Raw genomic sequence first — 23,526 nt, 5'->3', positions numbered from 1 at the left:
AAAAAAAAAGAAAAATCCAGTTCTCAGCTTTATCTGCACCTTGGTGTGAAGAGGCAGTTTCTTCAAGTTTAATTAAAAGGAGCAGGGGGGAGGATCATTTGGATATCTAAAGTATTTTTGATTTCAGCTGGGAAAACTGTCTTTGTAACAGATAAGTTATTTGTAAAAAATAATAAAAAAAAAAAGATTATGAATGTTGTCGGTGTGGTATGCTTCAGTTTGAATGTACTTACCACTAGATGGCAGAAGAGACAAACATTTCTGAAGAAACGCAATGCAGCTACTGTCTGAATCTCCAGCATGCACCAACTTCCTTCTCTAAAGCTCAATAACAGCTTTGGACGCCCTTTTGTAACTAGAGAAAAAACATGTTCTGTGAGAATATGGTGTTATCTGAGCACTGAATGACTGCTGAAATGTGCTGAAGAAGCTCAAACTGAGGCAGAACATTACCTAAAGCAAAATTAGCCAAATGGATGCTTAATCAGCAGAGCAGTAGCTAAAAGTAGCATAAAAAGACAAAAAAAGCAAGTATGCTGAAGCAGATTTCAAAATAAGTTGTTTTTTTTAAAAGGAATTCAAGAGATCTGTGTTTTTCTATTGCAAATTTTACTTTAAATAAAGCAAAGAAAAATGTATAAGTATTAAAACTAAACGTCATAGCACACTAATTCACATCGAGCTGAATGATTGGATATATGGGCAGTTTAAACAACACAAAGTGAGCAGAAATAATGTTACTGACTCAGTGTGCACGTGTTACATGTTCATTTTGTGTGTTTCTAGAGTTTTGTGTGTAGGTGATATGACAGCTGAAAAGTGCCTTCACTTCCTGTTTTGGAAGAGAAAAATCTGAGCTCGGCTGCTCCCTCCCGGAGAAGTCGCTCATTGTCCGCCTTAAGCTGAGACGATTGTTCTCTAAGCTGCTGAAGCTCCTCCTCCATACTGGCCACAAGTACACTCACACCAACCTTTAGTTAAGGAAAAGGACTTTAATCCTACTGACCTTGAGATTTAATCCTGAAGAGAATAGCCGTTGTTCTGTCCCCAAAACTGTCCACACAGAACAAACAATCCAATGTTAAAAGTGCAAGGATAATATTAAAACTTTAAAAAGTGAATATGTAAAATTTTAAAAAACAAAAACAGGAATTTTTTTGTTGAAAGCTAATCAATTAAACACCATAATCACACCTCCACTTAATGTCCAAATCCTGCCAACAACGCCAAGTGTGACGTGAGCGGCGTCTGAGACTTAAATTATAAAATACTTTAACCCACAACGCCACCCAGGGATTTAAGCCTGGGACTGTCAAACTTTCCAACCTTTACCAAAAAAAAAAAAGGCCGCTAGGTCAGGACAATAAAGAGAGGTGGATCATTGGTCTAAAATTAATAATTTATTTGCACAAGAGTTAAAAATGTAGGTTTACAAAGAATTAAAATCTGGACATGATTATCAAATTATCTATTGCACACTAGCCCTTCGACATTCACTGGATATGTCAAACCCAATTAAGAAATAACAAAGAAAAAAAATGTTAGTGCACAACAAACAACGTACTGCAACCAAACAAAAAAACAAACAAAGCAATCAGTAATAAAATAACAGAACACCAAACATGCAGGCAAATTATACATAAATTGACATGCAAAGGAAAAAACAGCATCAGCAAATAAACATGCAGTTAAATTACAAAAGACTCACCATAGGCAGGTTGAGCCCTTACCTAAATAAAATAAAATTATTAATTGGGTAGTTTGTAATCCAAAGGGTAACGGCATAAAGCAGCAAAACTGGGACAAAACAACGGCCCCTTCAGCAGGAGGTGGAGGCAGCCTCAACGCAGCTGCACACCCGCTGATCAGGTGCGCACACTTAAATGCCACAGGAGGAAGGGAGGAGCCACCAAAATATACGGTCCAAGATCTAGAAGCAAAATTTAATGTTAGCCGTAGCACAAAGCCCAGAACGAGCTGAAAATAAAGCCACTTACCCCGGCGAAAAGCCCACAGCGCACGCACTCCAGAGAGCAGGAGGAACCCACACAACCCAACTGCAATCCTGCACCCAAGACAGGCATGATTACAGAAACCAGTCTAGAAGTCAGGAACAACAAAAAGGAACCACAAAACTAACCTGGATACGATGATGGCAAGCACAGCGCCTGGCGAAGGCACCGCCCCAAACAATTCACCACAGGAGCGCACAGCAAGGTGTCACCAGGAAGCCCCGCAAGACTGTATGTCTGAGTGCGCATAGCGCACACCTGGCTCACCCACCACTCACCTTAAAGGTAAATCTGCACCGACCTGCCACAGTTGGAATCCCGTTTGTCTATCAAGTCTGTCTGTGGAGGATCTTTACATATTTGGATTTCTGCTGTTTGGATTAGGCAGTTACCTGACTTATCGTCAAATTCGTTTGATGGGTTTGGCGATCAGCAATCAAACTGTGTGGATACGCGAGCTGAATCACAAGTTGGATGCAATCCTTTTACAGGACCACAGACTGAATTACGTTTCTGGAACTCATGTATAATATGGGTTACATCTTGAAGAGAGTTGCTTCGCTCGAAACAGGCGGAATGGTCCTGGAATTTGGCTGTTTGGATTCGCCATTGAGAAGTATCAGCAAGACTTTCAAGGCAGACAGAAAACAGTCTGCCTGAACCAAAACAACTACTGCTTGTTTTTACTACATCGGCTGTTTTAGTGGGCCACTGGTACCATTTAGAAATTCTGTACTGTTTAGTTTAGCTTTATCTTCCTGTACACTTAGTTTAGTTCTGTACATTTAGTCATGCTTAGATCTGTTTAGTTTAGCTACTATTTTTGACTGTCTTAGCTCATGCTTAGATATGTCTGGTTTTACTTCGGCTGTAGAGCGGGCCTGGGGTACTTTTAGATAGTTCTGTACCGTTAGTTTTAGTTTTAGCTTAGTTTAGTTCTGTACATTTAGTCATGCTTAGATCTGTTGGTTTAGCTTAGCTTATTTAGCCTTCCAGTACACTTAGCTTAGTTACTGTACAATTAGTTATCATTGTCATGTTTTAGCTTAGTTATCTTGTACCTGCATTATCATGTTCCGTAACTCTGTGTGTAATTTTGTTCTTGGGTTGTAAAGCACTTTGAGTCGCCTTGTGCTGAAAAGTGTTGTATAAATAAATGTACCTACCTACCTACCTCAAAGGTTAGTGTGTGGCATCAACATACCAGCTATAAAGTCCAACTTTCTGTGAGCTCTTCAAACGTTGGCTGATGTTTATGCTGTGACGATCTAAAGAAGAATAGGTTTTCTCTCACACTGGGATAAAATCCCATTATTGTTTGTGCAGTTTATGTACTTTTTTTTTTTTGTAAATTCCAGCTACAGCAAACTGCTACCAAAAGTCACAGTCGAGTTGCACGTTTTGATGTATTTACTGGCTGCTGTCATGAAAGGCAGTCGATCATGTAATTGTCTTTGTGTGCTCATGTTTATTTGTCTGTTAGCAAAATATTTCATGAACCTCTGAGCAGATTTTAATTAAACACTCAAAGTAATTGTATACAAATGAATGACCTATGGAAGTGACTTGATTAAAGATGGCTGGCAAAAGAGCTCACCATTGGGAAACAATGGCTCTAACTCAGTCAGTTTTACAGATATTAAGACAAAGTTTGATAGGGTAGTAGCCGAGTGCTGGTGTAGATTCTCAGTCATCCAGGCCGTGGTAAATTCCAAAAAGGTTAAAAGACAAAAACAACTGGACTTCTATTCTGTAGTTGAAAACGTTTCGCTTCTCATCCGAGGAGCTTTCTCAGTTCAGAAATAGAGAGTGTGGAGTTGAGCTTTTAAAGCTGAGATGTGATGTAAGCTGGATTGCAGATTGTTCTCGCTCTCCTAACAATAGAGGCTCGTTAGGGTCCTTGTTTGTCTGACTCACTGCTGGGCCCCTCTGGTCACATGAGTGCAGGTGTTGATTGGAGTGAAACTGACTGGGGATCAGGCCTAAAGCTCCATTCTACGCTGAGAGTAGTAGCTGAGAGTCGTACACAGCATGAACTCCAAGAGCAACATCTTTGTGCATACAAAGCAGTGGCTGATATGCATTCCTTTGTAGTGATCTTACTTCTATTTTATCTTTGTTTGGGTTTTTCTAAAGCTGCAGGAGTTGGAGTGAATCTAAAGTTGTGACAAAATCAAAAGATTATCGACTGAGCAGAATAAAGGGGGGGGTTCAGTGCTTAAGCATTGGCACCCGGAAATGATCTTTGCAGATATTATCAGTCACTTCCCAACTGATGTCTTTACATGACCTCAAACAAATTGAAAGAATCTGAATAAACAAACTATTTGGTTTTTTTTCACATGTGGCACCATAATGCTAATAAGTCCAAAAGTGGGACATTTCTGACTGTTTTATCATCAAATTCATGCAGTTTGGCTGATGGGAAATCTTAAAAACATGCAGTTTTGTTGTTGCTCTGAGGCAAAGTGGCAATAATGTTTTTGCCTCTGTCTTTTTTTTTTGTTTGTACTTTGAGTGAAATACCTCCTAAACCATGGGACAGATCTGAATCAGAAAGTACTCATTAGATGTGCATCTACAACTGATTAACATTTGGAGTCAACCCAGTTTAAGATAGCAGCCACAGCTAACTGACCCTAGCCAACACAAACATGGCTATAACTCAGTTAGTTTCACAGATATTGAGCTAAACCTTTTGTGGTAGTAGCTGAGAGTCATCCCCATGATAAAATTTGAGAGGTAACACATTTTGCACGCTCTTTCGATAGTGCATCAGATTGTGCAGAACATCAGGAAGTGCTAGGCCTTCAACTGTTTACTGTAAGGCCTGCTCTGAGAGGTAAAGATGAGTCCACGGTGACTGGAACTGTTCCAGTCTTCAACTGCAGCTGCAGATGTAAGCAGCATGAGTCAGCGCTCAGTTTCACATGAGTCAGCACAAACAGGCACACCTAGTGCTTCAAGTGCTTTTATTTGAAAAGTGACACAAAAACACAAGGTTTCAGATTGCATAACAGAAATATTCTTTACAAGATTACAGATTAGTGTTCCTCATTTTGAGGCAACATGGGAAAACAACACATGCTGCTTTAATAAACATTTGTCGGAGCTACAATAAGTAGCTGGAATGGAGCTAAGTGCATTGCACATCTATATGTTAGAATAAAGAGCATCAGTCTGATGTGTTCATCAGACTGACTCACTTTTTAATGCTTAAATAATGTCTAAGTTCAGACAAAACAACTTATAAAAATAAAAATTCACTTTTGCTTTAAGAAATGTTCACTTTGTTTAGCTTCTGGGATGAGAACTCCACTATGGGCTCAGTTTGAATCAAAAGTCTGTGCGGTCTAGTAGGACATGCTGGTTCTGTAGCTCTGGAGGAGCTGGGTCAGTTCCAACATGTCTGAGGTGTGAGGGTTCTCAATCAGGACCTGCTCCACCATGCTTTTTGGGTATAGGGTGCTCAGCTGGCTCATCAGATCGTTCCTCTGGTCCCGGGACAAGCTGTGTCTGTTAGCAGGCGGTCTGAAGTGCTGCGTCTCTGTGAAATGAGCGGGCTGGTCCCTGTTGTACGGAGGCACAGTGGGGCAGGAGCTCCACGCCGGGTGGTGGTGGTTGGCAGGCATCCGGATCTTCTGGTGGCCACACCTACACTCACAGGAGCCGCTCTGATGGGAGAAAAAGGCTGGTCCGCTCTGACAGACCCTCAGGCTGCTCCCACCGTGTGAGCTAGACACCAGGTAGCTGCCCAGCCCGCTGCTGTAGCTGGTCAGAGGGGGCTCCATGCTGTAGGGCATGTCCTGGATGTAGAGCCGGGACATGGAGCTCTCCATTGAGCTAAAGGCCTCATCTCCGTCTGAGCTCGGGTAGTAAGGGTTACTGATGTTGGTTTGGCCTCTCTGACAGATGGACGGGTCACTGGGTGAGGTTCTGTGGGACTGCTCCTCTCTGCTGGGAGGCGGCGGCGTGGACGAGGTGTATCTGTACTCCTGAGGATATGTGGCAGGTGACAGGTTCTTGGCTCTGTCCCCGAGAGCCCTCAGTTCATCAGCCACGGATAGCTGCGATTGGTTGACCCTCTCTGGATGGTAGAACTTGCACTTTAATCCATAGGTACATTTCTTCCCTAAAAAAGAAGGAAAAAAAAAGAATCAGTCAGATTTTTAAAAAACCTGTTTCTCTTTAAAACACCTTTCAGTGCAGGATGTGCGCTGTGAAGGTTTCATTAAAATGCATCCAGTGGTTAATGAGCTATTTTGCTAACAGACAGAACTGACTTCAGCAGTTAATGACAGAGTTTGAAGCAAAAGTCTCGCACAATGGAGTTTGTGTTTTATTCACATCAGCCATTTTTGAGATTGCTTAAGTTCTGTGAACAAGTTTGAGTGGAAATGTGGGGGGGTTTTCTGTTCGTCCCTTAAGACTGAACATAAGAAATGTTTCACGAGCCTTTTTGAAACTAACCTTCATTTACATAAAATGTGATGATTAGTCATCCTCTTTATGCTGCTTCTTACTGTTCAAGTTTCTCTCTTATTCCCTTGGGGCGGGGGGTGAGTGAGCAGTGAGGGTATGGTACGGCTGCGTTCCATTTACCTCAAAAGTTGGAGCTCAGTCTGGGAACAACGTCAGACCCGATGTTACCGTGTTCCAGTTGCAACTCAGACAACCAATAGGATTTGCTAATGGTTGTGCTCAGTAACCAGGCTAACTTCTGTAACATTCTGTTTATTCAAACAAATGGCTGTTAACGCCACTAATAGTGGTCCTAAGGTATTATGTGTGTGACTGGATTACTGAGATGCAAAGTGACAAAAGTTAAAAAGTTTATTACTGAAGCTATCTGAACTGAAAGTCAGTCATATTGGATTTTGAGGTTGGGGATAGTCAGGAATCTCAGATTTTCCAAGTCAGAATTCTGACTTTAGGGTCATTCCAGCTGATTTTTCCTGACTTGAAACCATAAACATGCATTATAATACTTTATCAAGTGTCACCGCTCCTGTGACCTGGTTTACAGGAGCTGCCAGGTTGTATTTTTGGGAGCAGAGTCCAGCAATATGGGGCTTAAAGTCCTGCCAACTCTCCCACACAACCATGGTGTTTCATGAACTTTCTTTTAAGAATGAAATAACTAATTACAATTATTAGAAAATGGAATATTTTACATACAGCAGCAAGGTCTGCTTAAATCGACAAGACAACACCTGCAAAGTGATATCAGAGGGTTTTTTAAGAGCCAAGTGATGTTTGTTTACATCGAGGGTGCAGGACTTCAAACTTGTACTAGGACCTTCCTCTGGGGACGCTGTATCAGGATTATATGTTGGGATTATGTTGTTTATGTTCTTGGTTTGCCAACGTGCCTACTTCTGAGTACAAATGGAAGGCAGCATAAAAACTCAAAAGTAAACTAACCGTATGGACAGTGCTGCTGCCTGTTGTCTGGGGTCCACGGCTTTTTCCTCAGAAAGTCATCAATAGTGGGACCATTTCTACCAAGAGGATCGTCTGGAGGCATGAACCTGAAAACAAGCACCAAGAAACAATTGGGTCAAAAATTGTGTAACAGGACATGAAACCCGACCCAAACCAAACCCCAAACACAATCTGTACACAATCTCCAGAGGTCTTACTTGTCATTGGCGAACGTGTACATGAGGAGCCTCTCCTCGATGAACTTCTTCCACTGAGAATTCTCTGTCTGTAGGTCACGGTAGTTGTCATTGGAGACAATAATACCGTCCAGATCCACCGCCAGCCTGACGATGTACCGGTCATCATAACACACGACCCGTTTCCCGTTGACAAAGCGGGACGGTGTGTACACCAGGATCTTCCTACTCTCCAGTTCGTGGAGAATATGTTGGTCTACAGGACACAGATTACTAATGGTTAGAAACAAGCTGAAGTTTTGCTTCAAAAGTCTACTCATTGTATTTAGTGGAAAAAAATATCAGAATCAGAATTTTTAAACCAGCTAATAGTTCACGCAAAGCATTTTTTTCCTTGCAATCTAACGGAATTATTGCCCACCGCTGAATGGCAAACACGAACGACTGTTTTAGATGTACATGTACAACCAGTTAACTTTTGGAGTATGCCCAATTTAAATTGGCTGCCACAGCAAAGTCACCTAAAAAACCCACTTCCACTGAAGGTGCTGAAGGCAACACTAGCTGCAGAACAGGATTAACACAGCCAGCAGGTTGGAGGGATGGGGATTTACCAGCAGCCACAGTGACACACTTAAACACTGCAAGTCCAGGCAACATTTTCTGCTTATTTCCTTGACTTTAATTTCATATTTCCAGCTAAAGCTGGCATGCTCTCAACATGCCGACTAAAGACACATCTTCTCATGACTTCAACTCTGTATTTGCCATATTCAAATGAATCGGCTTGTTTTACCGCTAACTGAGAACTCATCATTTCCTGAGATGCAGATTTTGTTTGGGAAAGTGCTCCTGTTGACAGTTAGGTAATGTGATGTAAAAGCTAAAGATAGAAAATTGAATTTGACTGAAAATAATAATAATTAAAAAGCTGGTTTCTTTCACAAAATAATAATGTTTTAGGTTTTGTGAGTCTGAGTTTCAGATTAGTTTTCTTGAGGCCCTTTTCGAACATGCTGTGCTTCAAGGTCAGGACTCTGGCAGTGTAACAGGTGAAGAAGGGTGCGGTGAGTAGATGAGTTGGTGTTAGATGTGTGAGGAAAGGTGGTTCACAGAATAGAAGAGAGTTCAAGAGATTCTTGATAGTAGGGACACCCCCTGCTCTGATAGCATAGCTCATTGCATCAATGAGACAAATGGACTCGATCTGAACTGAGAGCTCCAACCCAGTTTTCTGGCCCATCTGTAGGAGTCACTAATGATGTTGGGAGACCTGAATGAAGAGCTTTGCTGTAGTCGAGGTGAGTTAGAACCAGCTGTCCTCAGTTTCACTTCATACTTCAGGCTTGTTTGTTTTTGCCTTTTAGATAAAGTTTCTGTAGTCAGTTTTGAACCTGTGAATGTTACCTGACCATAACATCAGTCAGGGATGGCATATAAAAGCCTAGGATTTCATGAAGAAATGCATATGGCCTGTACCTTTCAAGCCTGAGTTTTGGACAGAGATCATCTTATGTTGAGAAATGACAGTTGTAGCCATTTTGTGTCCTAAGATCAGTTGGCTGTGGTGGTAACCATTTTAAACTGGGCTGGCTCCAAACATTAATCAGTTGTAGAGGTATGCTGAAAGATTATTTCCTAAAAGGTTGTTAATAGATGGTCACACGAGAATACACACAAAAGGACACAGTTAAAAACATGATTGTTTGCCTTTAGGCAGCAGGCGATACCTAACTTGCAAGCTGTGATAAGTCTTTAGCAGCAAAGGAGCCCCATTTTATTTTTCGGGGAGTTGCTAACAGCCACAGTGAACGTATAATAGCTGACCTGTGATTGATGCTTCAGGCCGCGGCTGCTCCTTCCTCCACAGGGGAACAAACACCGTGATGTCACGCAGCCCTTTGTCCCAGAACCACTTCACCGCCAGCTGGAGGCCATGGCATGAAAACACCTTCTTGTCGCCATGGCTGCAAATGAACAACAACAACAAAAAAAAAAAATGAACTTCTTCTTTTGCATTTCCTTGTACGTTACACACACATACATACTTCTCCCAGTTTCAGGAAACTGATGGTGTTGCAGAATGTTCTCTAACAAAGAACTGAGTCATCTCAAACAGAACTGAGACTTTGTCTGAACAGGGGAAGGATTATAAACTCTTAAACTAAATGATGATTTACCTACTGTACTTTTTTATCTATACTGTCTTTGCCCATGCCTGTGTGTGTTCATTTGTTTCATGAATCGCTGATTTTAACGAAGCTCTCAAATAGTAATCACTGGATAAACACCTACATCTGATTAGCTTTTGGAGTCAACCCAATTCAAAATGGCTCCCACAGCAAAGTGATCCTTCCTTTAAAGATCTGGCATTAAAGGTGGTGGGCGATATGCATTCCTTCAAGGAATGCTAGGGCTTTATTAAATTATGTCAAAACTTATGGATTTAAAAAATAACTACTTCCTTGTATTGACAAAAATGGCGTTTGTCAGCAACATCTATGTTAAAATTACACAAACTGTTCTGAATAAATTGAGAAAATGTTGCTGGTTTGATCTGAGACAAACAGCTTAATGGCTTTTTACTGTTGAAGGAAACAGAACAGGATTGTTTTCAGGTTAAAAACAAGAACAAACATGTAATTTCATACGTGTTCAACAGGACCAAATGTTTTTTTTTAAAGAAAGCACAACTTTCTCAGTATCCTGGAAGAACCAAAGATTTTCATTTGTGTATCTGAAATCCAAGCTTTCTGTAACTCTTGTGTTTTATATGATACGGTGTAGGAGAGTGTGTGTGTGTGTGCGTGCGCACACGTGTGTATGTGTAGGAGTTCCCCTTTTTGCCCTGAGCAGGAAGTGGTGAGCTGTTTTACATACAACAGGTAAAAGATAATTGTTTAACCTTAGTTAGTCTGTCTGTTCTGAATCAAGCCGGATCTTCCTTACCTGAAGTCACTGATGTGGGAGTTAAATTGCTTCAAGTGATATTTCCTTGTTCATTTAAACGTGCAGACTTTGGCCTGTATCACTAAGATCCTCTTACGAGAAGTGACACAGTTGTAGCCGTTTGGTCAAACCTTGTGTCAAGAAAGGCGAAAATGATGGAAACGTGCTGAGTCACCATCCTGCCACAGTGAGGCCTCACACCGATGGGACTCACTCCGGCCTTATCTGAGCCTGTGAGCAAAACCCACCCCCCATCTGAGGACAACATCAGCCGACCTGCTGTGACTGTGGAGGAAGTTGGACCAGATCAAGCTCTGTCTTGTTCTCAAGCTGCTGAAGCTGCATGTGGAACTGTGCCGTGCCAGGCCCTGACCTACTATAACCCTCCATTCATAAGGGCCATGGTTTCCTTTTATGGGCTACCTGGTGTTAGCGGGGATGGGAACCAGTGGTACTCCCCCGGCCACCTGGGGCCTATTGGGAGGTGAAGATGTCATAAATTCCAGGATGCAGCAAATGAAACCAATGAGAGACGAGGACTGGAGATAAAGCAGACCTTGAAGGACATGCAGAGACAGAACAGATAAGGGAGGGGGGAGTTGGTATCAATATGCTTCTATGGGCTTTGTTTTTCTTTTTTCTTAGTAACCAGGATTAAAGAGGTGGGTGTAATTTTACCCTTTAATGCATAATCATGAGTAGAAGGTGTGTTTTTGAGTTCATCCTTTGTTCAAGCTATGAAGAAGGAGGTAACTAAAATGTATTTTGAGCAGTTCGGGTGGATTATAACGCGTGGGTGGGTTTGATCAGCAGTAGATGCTGACTCAAGTGGTCTTGAACTCAGGCCTTTTATCACCTTGAAGAAAAATGTTATTCATGATCTCATGCAATGTCATGAGATGTTATGCTCAGAGCGTGTGTTGGGAATCACTCTCAGCTATGGCCGCAGCAAATTTGAGCTCAGTTTCTGTAATATGGGCTAAGTTATATAAATTTTTGTGTTTGCTAATGTTGATTAGCTGTGACGGCCATCTTAAATCCGGTTGACTCCAAAAAGTTAATCAGCTGTAGATGGACATTAAGTGATTACTTTTTGAGAGTTTCATTAAAATCCATCCATTGGTTGATGAGATGTTTTGCTAACAGACAGACAAACAAATGCATATGTGCAAAAAGTTATGACTTTTTGCGGAACAATAATGAGTCATGAGTGCACCTTTAAACTGAGCAGAGGGGAAACATGCTGACCCTTCAAAGTGACCAGTCAGAGTTGGGACTGACAGAAGTAAACCCTGATAAAAAAGATGAGACATTAGATGTTCCTTTAGCTTAGCCTGAAACAATTTACATTGTCTCGTGTGGGAAAACGTTCTGAGTGTAAATACTTCAGTTTGCTTCCTCATTCAGCTGCCTTCATGCCCGTACATGAGGACAATCTGTGCTGGGAAAACATAGCTTTTGTTTTCTTTTATTTAGCGTTCATATCATTTCCTGCAGCAGCACAGTATGAGCTGCCTGAGCCGGTTTGAATTCAGAACTTCCTGGTCCACAAATTTAGGTCAATTGTTGATCATGAGATCACATTATGCAGCAGTTCTCAGTGTCAAGTTTCTCAGGTTGCCCTAAATCCAAGCTTTCTGCACATTCATGAGCTGTTTCTGGTGTTTACTTCTTATTTAAAAGGCTTGAGGAGTAAACCGGTGGGCTGTAGAGTCTAATAAATACATGACAACTTTTTCTACCTACAGTGCGATTATTATTATTCAGTGGGTTATTTGTCACACATGTAATGAGAAGCACTCAGAGAGCACAAAACTCCACCAAGGCCACAGGGTCATTAAAGAAATAGTTTGAACCAGATTGTGATCCAGATCACCACCAAAACTGGATCACCTAATTCTTGTGACATCCCCAACATTTCCTGGAAATATCATCAAAATCTGTTCTTTAGTTTTTAAAGTAATCTTGCTAACAGACAGACGGACGGACGGATGGACAAACAAACCAACACCACTGAAAACAACCTTCATGGCAAAGGTAATAAATGAGCAAGAAAATTTTTGAAGTAATTTTGTAAAAAGCCAACACAGCAACCACACTTCAACATGTATGAACTTTGTTCGGTAAAGCCCAACAGCGTAACACAAAGGTGCCCCCTTGGTGGTGCCCCCAGGATATGACAAGTTAAAAAGACCCTCCACTTCCTGTTTTCAGGAGAAGATTCTGAGCTCAGACACAGTGGGCGTCAATGAGAGTTTGGGTGTGAGCAGAAGTTTAGGCAGCTAATGAGTGTGACGTGATCCCACCGTGAGCTGAACATTCTGAGGTCAAGTCTGTGATTGTGTAAAAACTATTAAAGGTATCAAAACACCAGTTCAGTCACACAAAGTCCAACTTTCTGTGACCCGTTTAAACTTTGACTTATGTTTCAGCTGTGAAGTCTGTCTGAGCTACAGAGCTCCAAGGAGCTGGTGAATTTCGTCTAAGCCGTACGACGCGCTTCCTGATCAAGCTGCATGTTCTCGGGTAGATTTTTATGGAGGTTTTCCCCAAAGATTGCGACAAAGTACGTCGTTCTCTTTTTTCAGAATCATAAAAAAGCAGGCTCCAAAGATCATAACACAAGGGTCGGGCGGCTTCAACTGGATGTCAAAGTTTAACCACGAGCGTGTCAAAAATGTCCCTCGAACACCGAGGAGACAAAAAAAACAAGAGAAGAAAAACAGCTCTTGTTTTCACTTCTATCATCTACAAAGAGGAAGTGGGATCTGATCAAATCTGTAAACTGCAACACGGTTTGACGAGCACAGAAATAAGGAAGAGACAGCTTTAGAGCTAAAAGAGCGACAAGAAAAGTTTCTTTTTAAAAACCTTTTTAATGGATTCTGCAGGTGAAATGGTGTGTTTGTTTGCCACATTAAAAGAAATGTTTTCCAGGAAGTGAAAAGGAAAAAAAAAAAACATTCTTTCAATATGACGTCAAACTATCTTTTACGTGCAACATTGTTTTGTTTGGTTCAAGAATGAAATACCACTGTGACTGACATAATTTACTGTTGTAGATATTTCTATTTATGTACTTTAACACATATGCTGTTCAGCCAATTGCATATGTTTACCACTCACTACTGAAAGGTGAAGCCAGGCAGTAGTGTTTTTGCTCACATCTGCATGTGTCTGTCTGTTAGCAAAATATCTCATGACCCACTAGACAAATTTAAATGAAAGTTCCAGAAAATATTCACTGGATGCACATCTACACCTGATTAACTTTTGGAGTCAGCTCAATTCAAGATGACTGCCAAAACTAATCAACATTAGCCAGCACAAAAGTGACTCTAACTTAGTCAGTTTCACAGATATTGAGCTAAGATTTCATGAGGTAGTAGCTGAGAGTCATTCACAACACACAGTCTGAGTGTGTGATCTCACAATATCTCATGTGATCACATCACATCATTTACAAGGCATGAACCAAACTCCATCACTTCTCCATATAAGATGATCTTAGTTTAAAATGCTTACATGAAAGGAAGCGGGCGATATGCATTAATTTGTGGAACGCTAAGGCTTTATTTTATAATAATAAAGAATAAGTCAGAAATAAAGAATTTGCTATCTAACAGTGGAGAAGCAGACAAGAACAGCTGCACCTTTACAAGAATAAAACTGTTCCTTGTATTAGAAACTTTCCTCGAATTAAAACTCTGATGGAAAACAAGGAGAAAACAAAAAAAAACCTTCTAATATTTGGGGTAAATTTGGCCGATGGCGCTGAGTTTATAGGAAGTTGAGCACTTCCTTTACCGAACACCGTAAAGATCCACGCTCTGAGATTACATGTCGGCTGTCAGATAAGTGGCGCTGACTCACCTCATGGCCACGTTGCTTCCATCTATCACCACAGGTCTGAAGTCGGCGTGATGCTCTCGCTCAGGTCCGGCTCTGGGCCTGTTGGGGCCGGGGCTGCAGCCTCGGGGCACCAGCTGGGGGCTGGTGGGGACGCTGGTGTTGCCGTGGGCGCGGGTGTGGCAGGTTTTGATCAGCTCCTCCAGAATGTCGTTGGTCTGGGCGTCGTGGTGGAGGCTCTCCAGCACCCTCACAATGTCACCGTGAGAGTAGCCCAGTTTGAGAAACCGTTCCACTTTGATGTGCTGCTGCTGGTCCATGGCAGACTGTGAGTCCTTTGTCGTCTTGGGACTGTCTGACAAGGGGGTGCCTCTTCTTGTCTCTTTATTCTGGCTCGTCTCCACGGCGACGGCCTGTGTTTTGGAACAGTTGACAGGTGTCAGAAGAGGGCTCTGTTAACACAGGAAGCACGTCTGTGGTCTGGTAGGGGTTTTCAAACAAACTGATTGTGGTCTCATGCAGGCCGATAGAATCTGCACCGGTGACCACAACCTCATGGCTTGTATCGCTGACGTCACGCCGGGCTAAAAAAGCCCCCTGTCACACCGAGAGAGAGGAAGCAAAAGGGTCCACACTGATCCTGATCTACTGTTACCCCCTGAGTCACTGAGTGCAGCCACCAAAACATGAATGAATGGAAACAATGTGAATGGGTCCTCGTGTTTTTGGTGCACTCTGTGGGAAGCCCCCGAAGGTCCGGCCCTCAGAGAAATCACACTTGTGTCTTTAAAGGTGAAAGTCACTGATGACTCAACCCACGTCCTCCAGTTTTCTACCACAAGAAGTATTTTAGGCTGCGAACTTTGGCAGTTTTATCACACCTGAAAGGCTTTTTGGAACCCACCCTGAGGCCAAGCTTAAAGGGGGTTTATTTACAAGAAAACATTCAACTTTACTCAACAAATAACCTCAAATATGGCCTGTTGCTGAAGGTTTTTTCTTGTTTTCTTTGTCCGTACCTTCAGGAAAATATGTCTTTAATCTCTGAAAGATTTTTACCGAAACGATTTAAATGTCAACACAAGATCAAACCTGACAGCAGGTGATATGCATTCCTTCAATTAATGAATCGTATCTCTTCTAATTGTTTGAAGTTTTTCTTCACCGTCCAGCCAGTAAAATGGCTGAAATAACCTTTTATTTACATGTTTAGCTTAAATTTCAAAGAAATAGGGGGAAAAAGCTCAAGCTAAAAGCTTGTTTAGAAGTATTTTTCTGACTTTTTCACCTCTCTGCATGAGGCTTGACTTTGCACAACTGCTTCAAAACACACCGAACCACATCCTTCTGCTGCTCATTTATCAAGCAGACAGTCTGTCAGAAAGCTATAATTAGCCCTGTTTGTCTCGCTTGTCCTGCTACATTTGGTCTTTGTAACCACTTTCAGACCACACCATAACAACTCCAACACCTCCTCGCCTCTCACTGCCTGACTTGTCTGACACGACGAGCTGTAACGAGTCTGAAAAGTTCACGATCACACAACCACAGCAGTGTTTGAGTCTGGACTTACACATTCAGTGAGTGTACCCTCTCCTCCTGGTGTGAACGCTCCCTTTCAGCCAGACGCTCTGACGAACACACCGGTGTGTGTGAAGCTCAACTTATTACTCGCAGGAGGAAGAAGAGAGCAGAAAAACACACATCGTCTCAATAGGGAAGAGAGTTTTACTTCCTCGTCAGGCGTCAGTGCTGATCTGGGATCTGGTAGCCTCTCCTTCCCCCCTCCCTTTGTGAGCACTTCCTTGTGTGGTGTAATAAATGCTGAATAAATGTCTGCAGCTTCAGAGAACCTGCCAAAGGTTATAATCAGCCTTTAGAACGTTCAGGTTTGTTAAATGTTTTATTATTTGTTTCATTTTAACTGTTGCATTTTTGTAAAGCATGTATTGCATGTCAGTCATAACATCTTTATCACCTGGTGCCAAAAGATTAATGATAATGTTCTTGCCAGTGTCTTAATGTGCATGTACCTGTCTGTTAACAAAATATCTCATGAACCACTGGACCATTTTAATAAAACTTGCAGAAAATAGCCATTGAATGAACATCTACAACTGATTAACTTTTGGAGGTGACCCATTTCAAGATGACTGCCACAGCCAACTGACCTTAAAAAGCACAAGATTGGCTGTAACTCAGTGAACTTTGCAGATATTGAGCTAAACATTGGAGTGGTAGTAGCTGAGACTAATCTCCAACACATTCTAAATGCTAACAAATCGTACGAGACTTTTGCTTAAAATCTTTCTATTGACGATTTGAAGTCAACTCTAGCTGTCTGTTAACAAAATATCTCATGAACCACTGGAAAACTTTTAATGCAACTTTCAGAAAGTAATTCCTGGATGTATATCTACAACTGATTAACTTTTGGAGTCAATCCAGTTCAAGATGGCCGCCACAGCTGGTCAGTATTAGCCAACACAAAACTGGCTAGAACAACTTTACAGATATCAAGCTAAGATTTTGATGTAGTCGTAGCTGAGAGTCATTCACAACACACACTCAGATCAGGTGATCTCACATTATCTCATGGGATCACCCAGAACGTTTCAAGGTTTCACTAAAACGGCTACAACTCTGTCATTTCGCAACATTAGAGATGGAGGACAGTGATGCAGACGCTGTACCAATCTGTCATGGTGAAGAGAGAGCTGAGCCGAAAGGCAAAGCTTTTAGTTGACCATTCATTTTGCATTCTGACCCTCACCTATGACCATGATCTTAAATCCAAGCAGCTGACAGAGCTCCGTACAGCAACATGACTTCACTTTGGGGACAGGGTGAGGAGCTCAGAGTCCCTGCTTCTCTGCACCATACCAAGCCGGTGGAAATGGTCTGAGCATCTGGTAAAGATGCTTTCAGACGTGTTCCAGTGAGAGGAGACCTTGTGTCAGATCCAGGCCTCACCGATGAAATTCGATCTCACAGCTGGCTGGGGAGTTGGAGAGAGAAGTCTGAGGTGTTGCTGACTAACAGCAAGAAGGTCCTCACTTTCTGTGGGCACTTTACATGTTCTCCTCATGCATGCATGGGTTTCTCTGGGCACCGTATAAAAACTAGCATGGTATGTTAGCTGGCCTTGTGTGTGAGTGTACATACTTGTTTTAGTTGTTTGCCTCAAGTGTCTGTGTTTTGCCCCTGTGTTGGACTGCTGAAGTGTCCAGGGTGCACCACAACTCTTGATGATTGTTGGGACAGCACTGAGCGGGGACAGAAAATGAGTGAGAGATGATTGCACTGAGTCTTCATTTTCATCCAACCTCATGCAGAGCATGCAGAAGGGGATGCAAATAAAAAGAAATTGTATTTAAATATTTGATGCTTTAAAAAATAGGAACTTATCTATCGTTCTAGTGACTGTAGGAGAGAATTTCCTTGTTTTCTGCATTTGTGCACCAGGAATTACAGATGAGTGAAGTTCAGAAACCTGCTTTAATAACCGTTCATTTATGAAGTCAAGCACTGATGTTGGATGAGAACCTCACAATCTCAATCATCAAGATAACCAAAATGCAGAATAATTGTTTTATCATTGCATTCCAGCTCTCTGAATTTTAATCCAATCAAATTGTGAGGTACCTAAAGATTTCCCAGCCTTATTCCTCACCAAACTCATCAAACCACATCCTTATAGTCTTTGCTTTCTGCGCTGGGAACAGTCATGTTGGAACAAAAAGGGGCCTTCCCCCAGGTGTTGCCACAAAGGTAGAAGCAGAGTGTTGTCTTGGTATGCTGAAACAACAAGATTGCCCATCACTGAAGACATGGATCCAGCCCAAACCATGACTAAAATATTTGAGTTCAACAGTCTCATCTTTCGCTATGCCGATCCCTGCAGAGGGGAACAGCCACAAGAAAAGAAAAACAACAACAACAACTTCAGTCTGCCGGGCTTTAGCCCCCACATCATTCAGCTACGATTAGTTACAATCACAAACTGTGGCAGCAGCTCAGTGCAGTGCCTTCAGTGAAATAAGTCATTTATCTCATGTTAAAAATAGGTTTAAAATGAAGAGGAAGATGAGAAGTTACAGGACACGCAACTTTAGAGATTACCAGTGAAGTGAAGATTTGACGCAATTTGCTGGTTTCCAGAAATACTAATTGGCATTTTATAGTCTACTGAATATGATTATAATGTGTTATAATTAGATTAAATGGACTATAAATACATTTGAATCTGGATCTGTTTCGAACTAATGTAGACTTTGTTTTCTTTCTTTATTTCTTTTTTGTGTAGTGCCCTGGGATGACTTTTGTTGTAAATTGATACATTATAAATAAACTGAATTAAATTAAATTGAGCCAACAGATGCAACCAAGATCAAAGTGAACCTCTGCAGACTTCAGACATCCTCATTCTCCAAAATGTCACAGCAGTTCATGCAGATGCAATCAGTTAAACTTTTACACCTCTACCACTTTCACATTTTTGTTCATTTGACAAAAAATATAATAACCCTGCTTGAAGTGCCCCAGGTTGCACCAGAAGTGCTACAGCTAGTCTCTGCTGCTACCTGTTTGTGCATGGATGAATTAAATGTAATTTAATTCAGTTTATTGTATACAGAATTCTGCATCACACTAAGCACTCTGCTGTTCTGCTGCTTCATGCTCACAGCTACCTTTCAAACTTAACTCAAAGTCAAATTAAGTTTTGCTTTCACAATTACAATCTGATTTCAAATAAGGCATTTAGATTACTTTAAATATGAAGATCAACCAACACCACAAACTCATAGGATAGTGTCCCTGAAATGCCTGAAATTCTACAAACCACAAAGGTCAAAGTGCACTAAACATGCTGCTTTATTGCTGTCAAATTTTTAACCCTTTTCATTTGCACAGATCTTACTCAACATGTTACACAACCTAATCACAACAAGGGCCATATTTTAGATCTTTTTTTAACCCATGGATGATCTGCTAAAATCTCTTCAACCATAGATGTAGGCCTACTGAACCACTACTGCATCTAGTTTAAAACTATCGCAGAAACAGACCTCCTGTGCTTTTATTGTTGAAAAGTTTTAACATCAAACTGAGATCTGCCCTCGGTCCTGTGGGCCCATTGTTAAACTTAAAAAAGTTAACTCCAAACCACCTTGGCAAAACTGCACAAACAACTAAAGATGAACTGTCAAAAAGCAGAAAGAAAGTGGATGAAAAATAAATCGACAGTGCACTACCAAATTTTCTGTAACTAATTTATTACCTACAATAAGGCAGTAAAACAGGAAAGATATTCTTGTTTCTCCAAACTCTTATCAGACAATAAAAACAACCTAAGACTGTTTTCAGTTTTTGACTGACTGACTAAACCTGCTCCCACTGTATCGACCAATATCAGCAGCTCCACATGTGAGGAAGTTGGTTTTAGATTCAATCACAGTACAGAGGCAGCATTGATTAATGTTTTAAAAGACCTCAGATGCAACATGGGTTTGAACATTCTGCCGTTACGGTGCTATTAGACACCATCAACCACACTGTTCTTGTTGACAGGCTTAGACTGATTAATGTCTTCAGGACTGTACTTAAGTGGTTTAACTCATATCCGACAGATAGGATTTTTTTTGTAAGTACAGGTCATTCATCATGTAAACATTATACATATAAAAATACACTTTTTAAACTCTATGTGCTGCCTCTAGGAAACATCATCACGAGCCACAGTGTGAATTTTCATATCTTTGCTGATGACCCAGTTTTAAATTGCTGTCTCCTGATGACTGTTTGACCCAGTTTTAACTGCATTTGGGTATTAGGTCATGGGTGGCAGAACATTTTCTCTAGTTTAATCAGGACAGAAATGAAGTTGTAGTCATTGCCACTGATCTTCAGGGAGAAACTTGGAGTTAAACTCAGAACTTGTTCTCAGTGTTGTTCTTGACTATAATTTATGTTTTGAACACAACAAAGACAGGATTTTATCAACTGAAAAAACAGCCAGGGTTCCTAAGAAGAGTTTAACTGAGTAAATGTCAGCTGTTGACAAAGACCAGAGAAAAAGGCTCATGTCATAACTATTTTTAAGTATACCTGTACATTTTAGAATCCGTTTTAATGTTGTTTGTGGTCTTAGTTTTACCATCTGGGCCCTCCAGAGCCCTCAGGTCCTCTGGAGGAGGTCTTCTGATTTTACCTAGCTGTGTAAATGCTGATTCAGCATCCACACTCTTGTTTTCCTAATTTGATTTTTTTTTTGCCCTATTCTATTTTTAGTTACTGCTCTTCTACGTTTAGCTTTCAGCTAGCCTTTTGCTATATTTAGCTTTTAGTAAGCCTTTGTTACCTTTAGCTTTTGCTACCCTTTTTTCACTTTAGCTAGCCTTAATTGCTACTTTCAGTTTTTACCTAACCTTTTCCTACATTTAGCTTGTAACTAGCGTTTTGCTACTTTTGGTTTCTAGCTAGCATTTTGCTTATTTAGCTTTTAGTTAGTGTTCTGGTTCTTTTAGCTTTGACAGCTCAGTTCAGCTTCTTCAACAAATTCAGATTAGAATTTGAAATCTATCTAATCTGTGTTTGTCTCTGTCTCTTTCCTGTCCTCTAACCCCAGCTGGTCGAAGCAGAAGGCCGCTCGTCCTGAGCCTGGTTCTGGTTCTGGTTCTGCTGGAGGTTTCTTCCTGTTTAAAGGGAGTTTTTGCTTTCCACTGTAGCCTATATGCTGCTCAGGATGGGGGACTGTAACAAAATGAAGATTCAACACAATCTGCTGGCTTCCTTAGATAGATAACTTTTTAACTTTATTTATTTACAACTTTTAACAAGTCTTATAATATTTTATCAGTTAGTCTTACAATATTTCAAGTGTTTTTTTCTCTTATGTTTTGTTTTGATCTCGTGTAAAGCTCTTTGTGACACACCACTGTATGAAAAGTGCTTTATGAATAAAGTTTGATTGTATTTGCTCTTAGTCAATGCTGCTAGCTATTGATTCACACCACATAGCTTTTCTTTTATTGAAATGGCAACAAAAGGTGCAATCAGGGTAACAATGATGTCATGCTAAGATGAGATGAGGAACAAAAAGAGGCGTAGTCACTCACTGTGACACAGCAGGTTTTTTGGTTTTCCTATTTGTGCATTTAACCACAGCGATGGATCATAATGGGTATGATCCACGTAGACTGGTATGTTCTGACATAGAAAAAATAATTAGAATGTGGAAACCTAAACATACAAAAGTAAAGGCCAGACTTCTTCACTGTGACAAAGCAAAGGTGGGGAGATAAAGGTCCACTGATCTGAAAGGAGGGGCAGGATAAAACTGCTGATTGGGAATTTTTTTCATTGTTATTATTATTCTATTATTATCCTCGCACACATGTCTGAAGGAACAAGGAAGTCGAGGAAAAATGTGATGTGAAAGACAAAGGTGTGGTGTACACTGTGGAAATGTACAGAAAACACCGCCAAAAATTTCAGAAACGAAACATCCTGCTGACTTTCTGATGCGATTCTATTGTTAATGTTGGCTGCACACCTACAGCTAATTAAAGTTACTTACTGCAAAGTTATTAAGACCTGTCAGAAAAAAAAATCATGAAGTTAAAGACAAAATCCTCACAATATACACTCAGATTTGCAGAAAAAAAGGGCTTTGTTTACATTAAGTGCATATCAATATTTCAAAACTGCACATCAGTATATCTGGAAAACTACTGGAGTAAACTCTTTCAAACTGCACCATTTGATGTAGTTCAAGATAATCTTTTTATGTTTCATTTCATATTTTTGCAGTAAGTTCCTTTAACTTTTGGAGTCAACCCATTTCAAGATAACCGCCACAGCTAATCCACATTAGCCAACATAAACTGGGTTGTAACTCAGTCAGTTTTACAGATATTAAGCTATAACTTGATGTGGTAGTAGCTGAGAGTCATTCACAAAAAAGCGTGACATCTCCTGATATTGCATCAGGTCACATTTAACGTTATTTTCATGGTTTAAATAAAATGACTCTCTCATTTCTTATCAATCATCATGTCGAACTCTGATGGCTGCAGGTGATAAGTATTTCTTCAAGGAACCCTGAGCCTTTAATTTGATCTGATCTGGTGCTCAGTGATCTGGACAGTTTGTGGAACAGAGGGGCAGTGAGATGTAACGAAATTCACAAAACGCACGTGGAGAAGTTGCTGGATGGCATTAATCACAATAGATTCTGTGGAACCAATCAGATTCAGACGGAGAAACAGCCTTAATGGCGTCCTTTGCAGGAAAGGTGACAATCTCTACTCGCCAGGTGACATTGTTGGGTGTTGGAAGAGCAACTCCGAAGCCCAAGGGACTTTTTTCCCATGCAAGAGATTGTGTTGACGTCTTGTAAGGAATCTGAGCATGTCAAAGAAAGTGGGCGTGGAGGATATTCTCCTCAAATAGCAGAAGGCCTCCAGGGTTAATTATCTTCCAGGGTGGCATTACATTCTTAAAGGAAATGTAATTCTTTATTGTAACCATGCTTGTTGACCACGTTTGCTGAAATCTAAAGGAATAACAAAAAAACTGCCATCTAGCACAGGATTGTTACTTTTCTTCCATGGAAATGAACACATCCTTCAGAAGATGAGGGGGCCTGGGCCAAGGGAGGGGTCTGCAACCTTTACAATCAAAGGAGCCATTTTTGCTCCTACTTGAAAAGTTAAAAAAAGATAACTGTCATATAAGCACTACATATAAGGAATTATATTTTGGTTTACACTGTGAAATTAAAGATTTACAAGAAATTGTTGGCCTCCATTGGTATTTTTACAAGTTAGGACAAAGAAAAAGACCAAACTCTTAAAAGGGGAAAAAGCAATTATGTTTTCACCCTCTCATATTATATATATATATATATATATATATATATATATATATATATATATATATATAATAAGTAGGCACATGGAGAAATACATGAGCACAGCACAGAAGGGCATTGGCATAAATAGCAGAGGAGCCAAACACCAACTCCTTGTAGACCACACAGTCGCCCGAGACTGCAAAACCCGACACACCAACCTGTGCACGGCTTGAATTGA

At 40.8% G+C, this 23,526-nt stretch overlaps 1 protein-coding gene across 1 annotated transcript; it reads right to left on the bottom strand.

Moving 5' to 3' along the window:
• Positions 1 to 4,967: 4,967 nt before the first annotated feature.
• On the bottom strand, positions 4,968 to 16,183 carry LOC108246519 (endoribonuclease ZC3H12A). Its single transcript, XM_017434112.3, has 6 exons — positions 16,005 to 16,183; positions 14,456 to 14,844; positions 9,461 to 9,600; positions 7,655 to 7,889; positions 7,437 to 7,543; positions 4,968 to 6,144 (listed from the first exon to the last, which is right to left on the bottom strand). The coding sequence occupies exons 2-6, from the start codon at positions 14,749 to 14,751 to the stop codon at positions 5,366 to 5,368; spliced, it is 1,557 nt and encodes a 518-aa protein (XP_017289601.1). The 5' UTR covers positions 14,752 to 14,844; positions 16,005 to 16,183; the 3' UTR covers positions 4,968 to 5,365.
• Between the last annotated feature and the right edge of the window lie 7,343 nt (positions 16,184 to 23,526).

This window comes from Kryptolebias marmoratus, linkage group LG19 (assembly GCF_001649575.2).
Source record: "Kryptolebias marmoratus isolate JLee-2015 linkage group LG19, ASM164957v2, whole genome shotgun sequence".
NCBI lineage: Eukaryota > Metazoa > Chordata > Actinopteri > Cyprinodontiformes > Rivulidae > Kryptolebias > Kryptolebias marmoratus.
Note: the sequence above shows the minus strand (reverse complement) of the source record. Positions and strands in the feature narration are given on the sequence as shown.

Coding starts and splice junctions, on each gene's coding strand:
- LOC108246519 (XM_017434112.3), bottom strand. CDS start 14,751: ATGGACCAGCAGCAGCACATCAAAGTGGAACGGTTTCTCAAACTGGGC. Junction 7,890..9,460: donor GCCTGAAGCATCAATCACAG/GTCAGCTATTAT, acceptor TGTGTCCTGTAG/ACCAACATATTCTCCACGAA. Junction 6,145..7,436: donor GCAGCAGCACTGTCCATACG/GTTAGTTTACTT, acceptor CTTCTTTTTTAG/GGAAGAAATGTACCTATGGA.